This window comes from Hipposideros armiger, unplaced genomic scaffold, assembly GCF_001890085.2.
Source record: "Hipposideros armiger isolate ML-2016 unplaced genomic scaffold, ASM189008v1 scaffold_2, whole genome shotgun sequence".
Taxonomy (NCBI): Eukaryota; Metazoa; Chordata; class Mammalia; order Chiroptera; family Hipposideridae; genus Hipposideros; species Hipposideros armiger.
The window spans coordinates 9,355,446-9,370,242 of NW_017731352.1; the positions used below are offsets into that span (position 1 = coordinate 9,355,446).

A 14,797-nucleotide genomic window follows, 5' to 3' on the forward strand; every position below is an offset into this window, starting at 1 on the left:
TCAATTTCTTCAAATGGGTTCTAGAATTTTTGAATTATCATTAAGTAGAAAATACCAATCAAACTCTCTTATCATTAAAGCACCACAATATATTAACACATATACATGAAATAATACATTTTTGGAATCACTCTATTAGTATATTTCTTATATAAATAATATTTCATGATTTTTTCATATTACAGTAAAACCAGAAAAATATTTTTTTCTCAAGTGTCAAGTAAAAACAAAGCTTTACTTTTATAATATTTTCTACTTAGTTTTCTTTTAAATGTTAAATATTTAAAAAGGTGAACAAAAAAATGAATAGATAAAACTATACCTTTTGCAATCTCAGAGTCATTTTAGTTTTAAAGTCTCAAAGGTATGAGATCTGATTGTGATTTTTGTACATATCTTTTCAGTTCTGCTTCTAGAATTTCCCCCCATGTTTCTGCATCCATCGGGTACATGATTTTTTCTGGTAGGCTAACAGGAGAACATATGTTGCTGTATCTCCCGCTTAACCATTCAAGTTTCACTTTACTCTTCTGGTAATTCCTCCGTAGTGTGTCCTGAAAGAGGTAAAACCATCATCAGCAAAGAATGTAGTAGGTGGTTGGTTAGTGAGTTTGTTTGAAACCAGAGAAGCTGATTGGACAGGGCTAAAAAGATTAAGTATTTTGATATGCACATATACTAATAAATGTGTGTGTGTGTGTGTGTGTGTGTGTGTGTGTGTGTGTGTGTGTGTGTGTGACCAGAGTTTGGTGGGAGCTTTGGATAATGTGGAGTGAAAAAAAGCAGCCACTATCCTTCTGGTTAACAGATGAAAATGCCCAAATTTAGGATTTAAAAAATGTAAAAGGATAGATGGGAGATAGTATAGTTTGCAGGAACAGAATAATTCACTAAGTCCAAAAACCAACACACTCTGTATGTCATTCTGTTTATGAAATCCTAATTCTTCCAAGCAGAAGGTAGAGTTGGTCCAACCCTACCACCATGTTGTTAAGAACACTACAGACCACAAAAAGTAAACTTACCCTACAGGAATAACCACTTTTTAGGTCATCATCTATTTCTCTTCTGCACACAGCTCTTACAGCCAAGCAATGAGGTTTCCATAAGGAGTCAGTGGTTTTTATTGTGCGATTCCATCTCTTGCATGTCATTGAAGCCCTGCACAAACTCCGCATGTCCAGCTGACTGAAAATTCGTATATAAATTTCTAGAGGTAGCAGTTCAAAAAACTTATTTTGACTCTCTTTGTTTTCCTTCTCAGCATCCACAGAGTTCAATTCTATGTCAGAAACTCTTGAATTATTGTTCCTCTTGAAGTTTTTCTGCATAGCTTGATGTTTTAGTAAATTATCCTCATATGTAACCTAAAAGGCAAGTTTAAACATACTCAGTCTCTTCAGGTAAGACTACAGATCCCACTCTGAGCCAGATACTTTCTGGGAATGATTTAAAGAAATTTAACTTTCTCTACTTGAGATTCTCAATCTGTAAAACGGGGCCAGTGATGTTCCTCTTGGGTGTTCTTGCAAGGATTAACAGGGATAGCACGTAAACCATCTTGCCTCACATCTGAATTGCACATTGTAGGCACTCAATGCATTTTACTTCTTTTTAAAAATATTTTTGGGAAATGGGTTTGCTTCTAAACATTTTTTTTCAGTTCCCAAAGAACATTATCTGAAAAAGAGAAGTGATTCTTCACAGACCATAATTTATTGAGTTTAGTAGAAATGACTATTGTGAAAACACACTTGACTCCAAATATTTATTGAAAATAACTTTGAAAATGTGTATAATTCAATTCTATTAAACTCCTGAACACTTGTTGTCTGTGGGAGCTGATGCCTTGTCATTAAGTTCATCTACAACGTGTGACTTAATCATAAACCTGATGGACATTTAGTAGCTTATATAAGAATTGTTTATATATTTGTACCTAATGGGTAGATGCACACCTTTGACATAAATAACTATCTGAAATGGACAAGAGGTTGTGGTCAGTGTCATAATGACACAAAGTCTCAAATATTCTATTCAGTTATAAGATTAATGTTTTAGAAATAGCCTCTTGAAGCCATCCTACATACATAGTTAATTATGAACCAAGGATAATAGTACAGAGGCCATCAAGCAACAGTAACTAACCACTATAAACAATGTTTATAATTCAGCAAGGTATAGCATGTGACTAAAGATTTAAAGTCCAGTTTCAGCTAATTTACCTAAGGTATGTAAGCTGGCAGCTGCCCAACCGAGTGTTCCCGCACGCTGATCCCATGAAGTTATAAGGAAGTGTCTCGGAATGCTGAGACCCGAAGGAATGATCTCAGTAAAGCTTCCTTATCAGATGGTCTCGATGCTGAGTCCATCTCCTGGGGTTGTGTGTGTGTGTGAAGGCGCAATATGTGGGGCTTCCGGAAGACAGCTGCTAGGTACACAAACTTAACAGATTGGAATTTATTGCCATGTAACTTTAGAGAATAAAAGCGTTGCGTCCGCCTGATTCGGGGCTCAGTCCACGAGAGATTTGAGTCCCCTGGCCCTCATTAACCTGATACTTGGCTCTTGTCTTTCTTAACCCTTCGCCGCCCCTCTTGCACTCCCCAGTCCTTGACAAGCTGGACGCGACAAAGGTACATGGTGTAGGCTTCTGAAATCATTTGAAAACATGGAGCTATTTTTACATATAAAGATAGCTTATACTTACTTAAAATCAGTTTATTCCATTTTGCACTTCCTAACAGGGAGAGGGGGTGTTGGAGGAGGGGTTTAACATACAGCTAAATACTTCTTTTAACTTAGCTCATGACAATTCCCCTCTCTAGATTAGCTAGTTACTCAATCTGTGTTTCTGGACTTGCCAAGACCAATTGCTCCCATCCATTTGGTTGTGTATGATCCAAATTAACAGGTGGTTAGAACTTTCATGTCTGTGCTCAGCAGAGGACTTCCTCTTGAGGGTTAGGGGAAGTATGAAAGCAAATTGGTAAAAACAAGTTCGCGAGTCAAACCGCAGGTTTGCCACGCCCCTCTCTCTCGCCATCAATTCAAACCAAAGCCAAACTACCATATTCTTGGAAAGAATCTCATATTAATAGAACGTTATTGTTTGTTTGTTACTACTCCCGGGATCTCACTGGGGAATAAAATGCGTCCTCCTGTTACAGTTACTCCACATGAGGCAGATGAAGGCTTTTGTCGGGGGTGCCTTGGTGAAGTTCCTAAAATCCCAGTAGGCACCCTTCTTCTAAATTCAATTTTGCCTGGAGACCTGGAAAACTATTCCTCTTCTGCCGTCTTTAGGAACCAAATTGCGCTGCCAAATTACTTCTAGTTAGGGAAGAGCTCGCCCGGAGGGAGGGATCCGGGACCTCCCGGATCTTGGGGAGCCCCTAACCGGTCCAGGCCCCGCAGGTCGGAAGGAATGATCCCCGCGTCCCATCAGAGCCACCCTCCTTGCATGCCCAGCGCAGGCTGCAGTTGCCGGAGTTCAAAGAACACCGGCACTGACAAATGAACAACAATAACAACCCTGGGCACTGACTGTCATTTCAGCTCCGCGACGCTGACCAGAGGTTGCGATGGCGCTGGGTCCGCGCCCCGGAGCTTGCCAGCCCGACGTCAGCGGGAAGAGAAGACCCTCCTACCTGCTGGACCGTGGCTGCCTCTTCTTCGGCTATTTAAATCCTCCGGCCTTTGAGTCAGTCCCCCTACATTGTCCCTCTGGTTCCACCCACCCTAGCCCCACCTTCTGCTGACTCGGGTTTCGCGCAGGCGTAGAGAAGAGCGCGCATTGCCTTTTGGGATTGGTAGTTTTACTAGGGCGTCTCAGCTCGGCAAGGGAGGAGAAGGAAGGCGTCATGGACTACAAGGTCCGGCGTCCTCCAAGCCGGGAGGGCGGGGAGAAGGGGTAGTGGGGTGGTCTTAACCGGGGCTTTTAAACATTTGTTTGAGGAGGTGTGATAGGGGAATCCCCGAGTGCGTCACAGGTCGAGTGGAGGGGCGGGGCTCGCTACCTGTCGCTTGGGGCTCCTACAGCTCCAGGACTCTACACATCCGAGCGGAGTCTTTGCTCCCCTCCCCCTGTGTTTTTCCGGGGCGTTTGTAGGTCCCGCACGTGTCCAGGGAAGGCGGAAACGGTTGCGGGGAACGTCTCCTTGCGAAGGGGCCTGATCCTCGCCGCCATGTCCGGGGGTTTTGAGCTGCAGCCGCAGGACGGCGGCCCCCGGCTAGCCCTGGCGCCCGGGGAGACGGTGATTGGCCGCGGGCCGCTGCTGGGAGTAAGTGTGGCAGGGAGTCCGGCCGGACCCGGAGGCCGTGCAAGGTCCTTGCTGGCTCCTGAGGCCCTACTCCCCATCCTGGTCCGTTTCCCTACCACACCAGCCCTGCCTGTCTGGATTTTAGAAGTTTAGGGGCAGCACGTTTTTCACTCAACTTTGAATCAACTCACCAACGTTTCCGTATGTTGCTTTTAAAAAGCACTGATTAGCGTTGTCATCATTAAAATCTTACCCAGAAGTTGGCAAACTATGGCCCTAGGCCCCAAACCAGCCTGTTTTGGTATGGGCCCGAGTACAAAGAAAGATTTTTAAGTTTTAAAATGTAAAGGAAAAAAAACAACCTATTTGCCTTTCAGGGAGAATAATGGCTCCAAAGGTTGTGCATATTGTCTGTTGGCCTGACAGGCCACAATATTTACGGTAGTATCTGGCCCTTTACAGAAAAAGTTTGCCAACCTCTGATTTTATATTTCCTAGAATAATTTCTTTTAAGCTTTTGGCCTCTTGTGGGACTGCGTGGCCTTATTTTTATTGTAATAGTTTTGGGTTTTTTTTTTTTTCAGTAATATCAGTAGCTGACCCTTATGTAGAGTGTAGTAAAAACCATATGAGTTAGGTGCTCTTATTACCCTCATTGTACAGGTGAGAAAATTGAGCTATAGATCTGTTGTTTAAAGGGCACACAAAGCCTTTGAACACATAGTGGCACTAAGCTATATATTCCCCACCTTCTCTGGGATGTTTAGTAGCAGTTAGGAAATTGGCCTGTTGCAGTCTGGAATTTTGTAAATCTCTTGTCTAAATATGTTCACGTATATTGTTTTCTTGACAGTCAACATTTCTTTTTTAGTGCCCAGTTTGTGCAAAACATTTCGTAGACCCTAGCACTGTGGAGCATACAAATAAGAATGCGACACGGGGCCCCGCCCTCTAAGAGTTTTCTCTTGGACTGTGGAGACAAACTTGTGTCAGTGAGCTAATGCCAGGGAGTAAGGGTTGTGGACTATTATCCAGGTTAACACCCAGTGTCTAAAGGGAACCATTGGTGTTAGCCGTAGTATCCTTCTCCAAGCCGGAAAAGGAGTGGTAATTCAAAGTTGTGATAAAGAAGTCAGTCCTAAAGAGGTGTGTGTGTGTGTGTGATTTATAACTTCATTGTGTAAAACAGTCTTAGTGGTAAAACAATTTGACATCGAGAATGTCTTTATGTCTTTACAATGACAGGAAAAGACTTATAGATAACAGAGCAGAGTGAATTTAATTTTAGTATGCCCTTTGCTTTAGTGTGTGAATCATCAGCAAACCCAGGGTCTTTGTTTACTTACTAGGCTGTAATTCTGTTTCATGATCTGTGCAAATTAAAAGGGCTTACAGCAGGATGAATCTCCAGGGAATTATCCTGGGTGAAAACAGCCAATCCCAAAGGCTATATATTGTATGATTTCATTTACATGACATTATTGAAATAACAAACTTATAAAAATGGAGAACAGGTGAGTGGTTGTAGGGGTTGAAGAAGAGGGGAGGGCAGCAGGAGGGAATTGGGTATGGCTATAAAACAGCAACCGAGGGGATTTTTGTGGTGATGGAAATGTTTATATCTCAACCTTATCAATATCAATATTTGATTGTGATAGTGTACTATAGTTTTGCAAGATGTCACTGCTGGGGGAAATTGCTTAAATAGTATGAGGAATCTTTATTATCTATTTCAACTATTGGGTGGTCGGAAAAGTCATGACGTATTTTTTCTGTTTGTCATTGCAAAAATGCGTCATGACTTTTCCGACAACCCAATAAATGTGCATCTACAACTGTCTTAAAAGATTTCATTAAAAAGAAGATTTTACAATATAGCACCTCAAGCAACAGAGTACCTTTAGGCCAAACTATTGCTTTATGGTTTTTCTTTAATTAAAGCTGACAAGTTATTATACTCTTAAATGAAAACTACTGTTTCTGATTTCAAATTTTCCTCGTTCTGTTTTGGTAGCAGGGATGATATGACATTCCTTTATGAGCCATTTTCCTCAAAGGAACTAGGACAGCGCCAGGTTTCTACCTAGCGTCTTCCTAAAGGCAGATGCAGTTGAATCTACTGCTTTAATTAAAAAGAGAAGAGGCCCGGTTGGGGGTGGGTTAGTCATGAGCTTTAGTAGACTCCTCAGGTGGCTTCAGGTCACTACTTGCTGTTAAGTGTCCCACAAAGTTCACACAAAGTAACTGCTCCCCATTCTGGTACTGTTTCTGCTTGTTGCGGAATCTCACTGGCTGTCCTGGAATGCTGGTCCTACCTGGGCCAACAAGGTTTGTCCCTAGGGTCATGCCAAGCATTCCTCCCTCACCTAATTATTGAATACAATGCCTGGCACCTAGTAGGTCTTCAGTACACCATGTCTTTCTTCCTTTTCTGCGTCTCAAACACTCTCCCAATCCTCAAAAAAGAGTCTACTTGTAACTTAGATGTGAAAAGGATAGAGTTTGGAAGTGAATTTTAATAAAGAAGCAGTGCTACCAACTGTTAAAGCTTAAGGAGAAACATTCATGATGGATTCAGTGTTAACATTTTTCCTGTTTTGTTGACTAATGTTTTAGTTAATTCAGAAAATAGTTGATGACTGTATACTATAGTCAGATAGGAGGGATGAAAGAGAAACACAAGTCCTTGCTCTCAAGAAACTTCCAGTTTAGTAAGTATGAGAGACATAGAAGCAAGTAACTAAATGGGTTACAACCTCAGGTGGGACTGGAGGCTGGCAAGCAGCTTGACTGAGTGAAGCGGGAGGGAGTAAGAAAAACCCTGGGACAATGATAAATGACAGCAGTGTCACAAATGACAACTGCCTCACTATGTCAGTGACATATTGAGCTGACTGGGAAGTGTTAGAACAGTTAGAGTTTTGGTAGGTATGGAGGGACGGTCCTTGCAGACTGAATAAATGTATGATTTAAGCCTCTTAAGATTTGAAAGTATAGGCATATTGGATAACTGGATAAGTACTGACTAGACCTGTGGGATAATCACATAACATCAGTGATCCTGTTTAACTGTTACAAACATTGCTTTTACAGTGTTTATTAGTTTTTTTTAATAGGCTTTATTTATCACAGCAGAATTGAATGGAAAGTGCAGAGAGATCCTATATGCCCTTTGTCTCTACACGTGTGCAATCTCCCCCACTGTGAACATCCTGTTCCACAGTGGTATATTCTATGAACTTATATTGACGTGTCATTATCGCCCAAAGTCCATGGTTTATGCTAGGGTTTACTCTTGGTATACATTCTCTGGGTTTTGACAAATATGTAATGACATGTATCCATCACTGTAGTATCACACAGAATTGTTTCACTGCCCTAAAAAATCCTCTGGGTCTATTCATCGTTCTTTAAATCCCAACCCCTGGCAACTACTGCACTTTTTACCATCTCCATAGTTTTACCTTTTCCAGAATGTCATACAGTTGGAATCATACAGTATGCATATGTAGACTTTTCAGATTGGCTTCTTTCACTTAGTATATGTATACTTAAGGTTCCATGCCTTTTCATGGCTTTTTAGTGATGAGTAATATTCCGTTGTCTGGATGTTCCACAGTTTGTCCATTTACCTACTCTACCGCAGGACATCTTAGTTACATCCAAGTTTGGAAGTTATGAATAAAGGTGTTATATAAACATCCACGTGCAGCTTTTTATGTGGACATAAGTCTCCAGTTCATTTGGGTAAATATGGCGCACAATTGTTGGACTGTATAATAAGAATTTGTTTAGTTTTGTAAGAAGCTGCCAACTGTTTTCCAAAGTGGGTGCACCATTTTGCATTTCCGCCATCAGTGAAGGAGAGTTCCTGTTCCAAATCTTTATCTGCAGTTGGTATTGTCAGAGTTGAATTTGAGCCATTCTAATAGGTATGTAGTGCGTTACTTTTCATATATAATAAAATTATATATACATATATATTTGTATAGATATAATTTTCCCCCCTAAATCAGTGTCTCCAAATTACCATCTGCCATGTACTACTCAGCCTGAATATGCCATTTTTTCACATGCCTCACACCTCTGCCTCCATACCTAGCTCTTTTCTCTGGTAATTTGATTCTGTAGGTAGTATCTCGATATCTGTATTTTTAAAAGCTCTGAAGATGATTCTGTTGCGACACTAGAGTTGAAAACTACTTCTAGACACACTGTGAAGAATGCTTGGCACAGAATAGGTCTTTAAGAAATGTCAGCTGAACTGAACAAAATAAGTAACCATTCAGACACTGTAATTTACCGAAGTCCAGGGTGGGGATTTAAAACCCAGGTTTGTCTTCCTAAGCTCTGCTTGTGTTTTTACTCACTATGTTGCCTCTGTCATAATATATTCATGTTGAGGACGATGTTCTCACATTTGTATAGTGTTGGTTATGCAAGCAGCATCGCAAGACAAACAGGTTGGGTGAGTTGAAATTTCAGTGGCATCGAGTCAGCACGAGACATCATATTTGGCTAACAATTCAGCAACCTTGAATTAGGAACTCAGAAGTATTGGATTTTACTTTTAAAAATCTAAGTGATCCATATTTCATTAGTATGTGGATTTATAGGTGTTTGTGAGGTAGCCTGATAACCTTATTATTACTATTTACACCATTATCCTTATGGGAAAGTATATTCACAAATTTCAAAAACCACTTAATGTTCAGTATATTAATAACCTTTTAAAGAGCTTATTTGTAAATTGGAGTCTGCCTGGAGAGCGTCTGGCCAAAATCAAGTTCATTGCTTCAAACTCGTCCCTTCTTAATATCAGAAGTTGGACTTTGGTACATTCCAAGTATAATAATGGACAACTTGTATCCACTAACTTTTGCTCTGTTAAGGAATAGGATCAGCTTAACATCTAAGGTGATGGCAGAGCCTCAGTGTTGATGATTGAGCTTTGAAGTGTATGTTGGACCTGATACTGGTAAGCACTCTAGATAAGAACGTTTTATGGCGTGTCGACTGGTTAGCAGTGACCAGTATCTCTTCAATTCGGCTCTTAATTTTAGATTTTATTTACTTTCCACAAACACACATACAAGTTTGAGGAAAGAATTTTATGCAAATTATGCCCCACATAGATCCCATGCTTCTTCAGGTTTGCGCATTTTCTCATAATATTGCCCTAAATCCCATACCAGATGATTTTCTGTTTTTCTCTACCATAAAAGTTTAAATTTGTCTATTTCTTATTTGTTGTTGATAAAGCAAACTCGATAATCTTGTGTGAAAGCACTGGAAATTGAATTATAAAAGAAAATTATTATCTTAGCCCTTGGTGTGTTATGTAGTTTATACTGAAAAACAAAAATCTTACCTCTTCCCTGTTTTTACATTTTTCAGTAAATATTATTAGGTTGGTGCAAATGTAATTGCGGTTTTTGCATTGTTGAAATTGCCTTTGATATTGGAATACATTTTTTTTTAAGATTTTTGTTGGGGAATTGGGGGAGGGGAACAGCGTTGGGGAATCGAAGAAGGGGAACAGACAAGTTGCTGTCCTTTTGTTCTTCAGTCTAGTTGTAGAGGACGTCACTTCACTGGCCCATGTTGGTATTGTGATCATTGCGCTCTTCCCGGGAGAGGCAGTTGCTTGCCGGCCACTGGACGGCCGCTCACAGCAGCTCACACCAGCTCATGCCGGCTGCCAGCAACTCACAGTAGCTCACGGCAGCCACTGCAGCCCCACTGCAGCCTATGCCATTGCCGGTCACTCACGGCAGCCCAGCTCCAGGTCAAGCTGTTGTTCACCATCTTAGCTGTAGAGGGCGCAGCATCACTGGCCCTCATGTGGGATCTGAACCCGGGCCCTGCTGCTCAGAGCTGGCATCCCAAGCCAACTCTTAACCAACGCACCACTCGGCCAGCCCCATTGCAGCCTATGCCGTCACCAGCCACTCACGGCAGCACAGCTCCAGGTCGAGTTGTTCACCATCTTAGCTGTAGAGGGCACAGTATCACTGGCCCATGTGGGATCCAAACCAGCAGCCCTGCTGCTCAGAGCTCGTGCTCCCAAGCCAACTCTTAACCAACAAGCCTCTCAGCCGGCCCTGGAATACATTCTTAAATAAATGTGATTATGTTATGCATCATTTTAATGTGCATTTCTCGCTTTATGTTTTTTTTAATGACGTATTACTTGCTGTTTATTTTATATGTATTTTAGTCTATGGAAATGATATTAGACAAAAAGCAAATTCGAGAGATTTTATTAATCGAGTTCAAAATGGGTCATAAAGCAGTGGAGACAACTCGCAATATCAACAACACATTTGGCCCAGGAACTGCTAATGAACGTACAGTGCATTGGTGGTTCAAGAAGTTTTGCAAATGAGACGAGAGCCTTGAAGATGAGGAGCAGAGTGGTCAGCCATCGGAAGTTGACAATGACCAACTGAGAGCAATCATTGAAGCTGATCCTCTTACAACTACATGAGAAGTTGTCGAAGAACTCATCATCTACCATTCTGCGGTTGTTCAGCATTTGAAGCAAATTGAAAAGGTGAAAAAGCTCAAGTGGGTCCCTCATGAGCTGACTGCAAATAAAAAACATCATCGTTTTGAATTGTCTTCTCTTATTCTATGCAACAACAATGAACCGTTTCTCTATCAGATTGTGACATAAAATGAAAAGTAGATAGTATACGACAACCAGTAATGACCAGTTCAGTGGTTGGACTGAGAAGAAGCTTCAAAGCCTTACCCAAAGCCACACTTGCACCAGAAAAGGGCATGGTCACTGTTTGGTGGTCTGCTGTTGGTCTGATCCACTATAGCTTTCTGAATCCCAGCAAAACCATTCATCTGAGAAGTATGCTCAGCAAATCGATAAGATGTACCGAAAACTGCAACGCCTGCAGCCGGCATTGGTCAACAGAATGGGCCCTGTTCTTCTCCACAACAACGCCCGACCACACATCACACGACCAACGCTTCAAAAGTTGCACGAATTGGGCTACAAAGTTTTCCCTCATCCACCACATTCACCTGACCTCTCCACAACCTCTCGCCACTTCTTTAAGCTTCTCGACAACTTTTTGCAGGGAAAACACTTCCACAACCAGCAGGATGCAGCAGGATGAGCTCTTTCCAAGAGCTCGTTGAACCCTGAAGCATGGATTTTTATGCTACAGGAATAAACAAAGTTATTTCTCGACAAAAATGTGTTGATTGTAATTAGTAAAGATGTGTTTGGGCCTAGTTATAATGATTTAAAATTTACAGTCCAAAACCGCAATTACTTTTGCACCAACCTAAAATAAATAAATAAATAAATAAATAAATAATAAATCAATAAGCAAAAATGAAATGAAAGGCACCATTCTGTTCTGTTTCAGGATCCAGTAGCTTTTCTGCTTTTACTTTATTTAGGTTCATTTTTTATTTTTAGAATTTTGGAAATAATAAATAGGTTAGAGACTTTGATTCAAAACCTCTAAACATTTCTGCTGGTAACATAAGAAAATCTTCATTTTGTTTGACCTCAATAAATGCCAAAAATAAATATTTGGCAAATAAATCACAAACAGTTCTTTTATGTTTTCATGTCTTTATCTTCTGGCACAAAAATGGAGAAAAGATTTGTACATACATCGTTATGCATGAAACATTCAATTCAACACCAGAAAACCAAAGATAAGGGATCCACACTGTGTCAATACAAAAGTGATATGAAAACAGAGCCCTGTCCCCATTCAAGAAACAATATAAAGAATTCAAGTAAAGGGGTCTTTTTCTATGGTATCTGAAGAAACCCGCTATTATTTTTAGCTGCTGTTAATGAAGTATAGGGGTGATTTCACCATTATCTGTCAGCTTATGTGTTCTTCAGGGTTCCTTTTCTGAGCTCCAGCCATGTGATATGAAATTATTTTAATACTAAAGGAAGTTTTTGTTCTTGAATGCTCAATATACATATTTAGCTTTTGTGTTTCTTAATATTCCTTCTGTAACTGGCTGAGCATAAATGAATTTGTTACTATGTGTCCAGGATCAATATAACAGTCGTTCGAGTAGTGGGTATGAGTCATAATTGCTTTGGCTGCAAGTAACAGAAATGTGCTTATGGCAGCTTAATGAAATAGACTTTTTTCTTCTGTAATAGAGAATCTCAGGGGCAGTCAGCTGGGCTGGTGCGGCTACTCAAGGAATGGGCTTTTCTGTGGTCCTCCATGGTCAGCCTTTGCATGTGGCTCTGGAGTCTATAGTCATAAGATGGCTGCTGTCACTTGAGGTGTTACATTAAAGCAGGAAGTAAGAAAGGCAGAGTGCAAAAGGTGCATGCCAGCTAAGTGCAGTCCTGTTCATCAGGAAGATGATAATCTTTCCAGACGCTATACTCTGTTTTGAAGGTAGATTTTGTTGTTTTGTTCAGGTATAGTGAGGGCAACCAATCAGGAGATGATTGCCATTGAATGGATAATTTATTACCCACAGTTTTCAACAGAAAGAAGGGCATGCTATACAGGGTCACACCAGGAGAACCCTGAAGTAGGCAGAAGGCAGAAGGAAGAGAGAGCTAGGGGAACTGGGGGGAAAGCCTTTATTGTGGCTTTTGCAGGAATGAATCAGCAAGACAGGATAAGCAGGTTTAGGACGATCAAGTTTGAATAATTTTATTGTGCTCTGGCCTGTAGGGTCTGCCCCTACTTGTCTGATGCCTAGCCCCTGGGTGATTAGGGCGGGGTAAGAGCCAGGTGATGCCTTAGGACTGGGAGTACAGTTTGGGATTGGCTAGTTTGCATATGAAAGGTGTACTTGTAGGTGAGTCAGTTACTATCTCTGAGAATCTGATATCCGTGGGAGAGGTAGTCCTTTCCTAGTCAGCAATGCCCCAGACATCAAAGCAGAAGATACAGGAAACTAGAAAATGTGGTTAATATACAGTCTCTCTTACATCCTTTGCTAGGACTATGTTACTTGGCCATCCGTAGCTACAAGGAATTCTAGGCATTTGGATATTTTTTAACTGGGCACATTGTTATTCTAAAAAATTGGAGCACTATTAGCACTGAACAAGAAATGAATTAAGGAACTAGTAGCATTTGGTATACAGTGTCACATGTGAAGAATTAGCTTCTAAAAAGTATAGGCGTAGCTTATGAGTTACAAACTCAAATACATACAGAGGCCAGATGTGCAATAAAGGGTGAGGCGGGTTCAGTGGAAGATTATAGGGAGTGTTGGGGACTATGGTGAGATGGAGAGTACATATACTCAAAGTAAAAACAAAAACCAAACCACTGCGTGATTTGTGGCCTGTTGGCTATCAGTTTGTAGTGCCTCATCTAAATCAAGGAAATAAAAAAAAATTATAACTAAATAGAGGCTCATTAATTTTACTGAAGAGACTATAAATAGAATTACACTTCTTTTTGTTATTTAGAAGTCAGGTATATTACTTTTTTAGATAACTTGGTAACTCCTTTAAGTACCAACATGTTTGAAATTCTAACTTTTTCCCCTGAACCTTTCATTTTGAAAGAGTTCAGACCTGCAGAAAAATTAAAAGAATAGTACAATGAACACATGTATATCCTTAACTTAGGTTAAATAATGGTTAACATTTTGCTATATTTACTTTCTCTTTTTTTTTCTCTTGATCCCTCTTGAAAGTATACTGCATGCATTATGGCACTTGATTCCTAAATATGTCAACACATATCGCCTAACAGCAAGGAAATGTCTACATAAATAGTAAATAAACAACCTCCCCCCCCACACACACACACTCTCTCATTTATCACTCTCGAGAAATTTGTAACTGCAATAAATTTTAATATTCCATATTCAGGTTTACCCAACTTTTCCAATAATGTCCCTTTTAGCATTAAAAAAAATTTAGGATCCGATCAAATATTGTCTTCTTTAATCTAGACCTGTTTGTCTTTCATGGCAGTAATGCTTTTAGGAGTCCAGGCCAGTTGTTTCATAGAATGCCCACAAGTTTGATTTGTCTGATTGTTTCTGCCTCATTAGATCAGATTAAACATTTTGGACAAGAGTATTCCATAAGTGATGTGAACTCAGAGCACTGCTTCTCAGGAGACCTAGCTATGAGTTTGCCCTGTTGCTGGTGATGTTATCAGCGTGATTACTCTGGGAAGGTGGTGTCTGCCAGACTTCTCCTGCTGAACACATCACTTCCTTTGTGAGTAATCTGTGGAGTGATGCTTTGAGACTTCATGAAGATTGTTTCGCATCAAACTCACCAGAAAATTGGCATCCATTGAGCCTTTACTGAATCAATTATTACTTTGGTAGTTACAAAACAGTAATTTTCTGGTTCCATCATTTCTTCTACATTAGAGGCACTCTTTTATAAACAAAGTCTTTTCCTCCTAGCCCTAGCCTCAGCCCCTTTCTTGAATTCAGTATGAACTCATAGATTGTTTTTATATTCAATGTGTTATATTCCATTATCATTATTCATATTGGTGCCCAACTTGTTCCCAATTTTTCTGGACCTCAGAACTAATGAA

At 40.4% G+C, this 14,797-nt stretch overlaps 2 protein-coding genes across 3 annotated transcripts in view; one reads left to right on the top strand and one right to left on the bottom strand.

Annotated features, from left to right (window-relative positions):
- Positions 1-242: 242 nt before the first annotated feature.
- FBXO48 (F-box protein 48) lies at positions 243-3,751 on the bottom strand. Of its 2 annotated transcripts, none has more exons than XM_019636028.1 (3): positions 3,651-3,751; positions 1,026-1,367; positions 243-554 (listed from the first exon to the last, which is right to left on the bottom strand). In XM_019636028.1, exons 2-3 carry the CDS (start codon positions 1,329-1,331, stop codon positions 351-353), a joined length of 510 nt encoding a protein of 169 aa, XP_019491573.1. In that variant the 5' UTR covers positions 1,332-1,367; positions 3,651-3,751; the 3' UTR covers positions 243-350. The 2 variants fall into 2 exon arrangements, with proteins under 2 accessions (XP_019491573.1, XP_019491583.1); XM_019636038.1 differs by lacking the exon at positions 3,651-3,751 and adding an exon at positions 2,226-3,644.
- Positions 3,752-3,980: 229 nt separating this feature from the next.
- APLF (aprataxin and PNKP like factor) overlaps positions 3,981-14,797 on the top strand; it is an 80,182-nt gene continuing 69,365 nt past the window's right edge. Inside the window, exon 1 of the mRNA XM_019635737.1 lies at positions 3,981-4,283. Within this exon, the coding sequence (XP_019491282.1) occupies positions 4,188-4,283 (96 nt within the window). The 5' untranslated portion in view covers positions 3,981-4,187. The remainder of the gene's footprint in view (positions 4,284-14,797) is intronic.

What these genes read in the sequence shown, in the direction of transcription:
- FBXO48 (XM_019636028.1), bottom strand. Translation starts at nt 1,331, where the DNA reads ATGCAGAAAAACTTCAAGAGGAACAATAATTCAAGAGTTTCTGACATA. An exon ending in AAAGTGGTTATTCCTGTAGG is followed by an intron (nt 555 to 1,025) that starts GTAAGTTTACTT and finishes TACCTCTTTCAG; the next exon opens with GACACACTACGGAGGAATTA.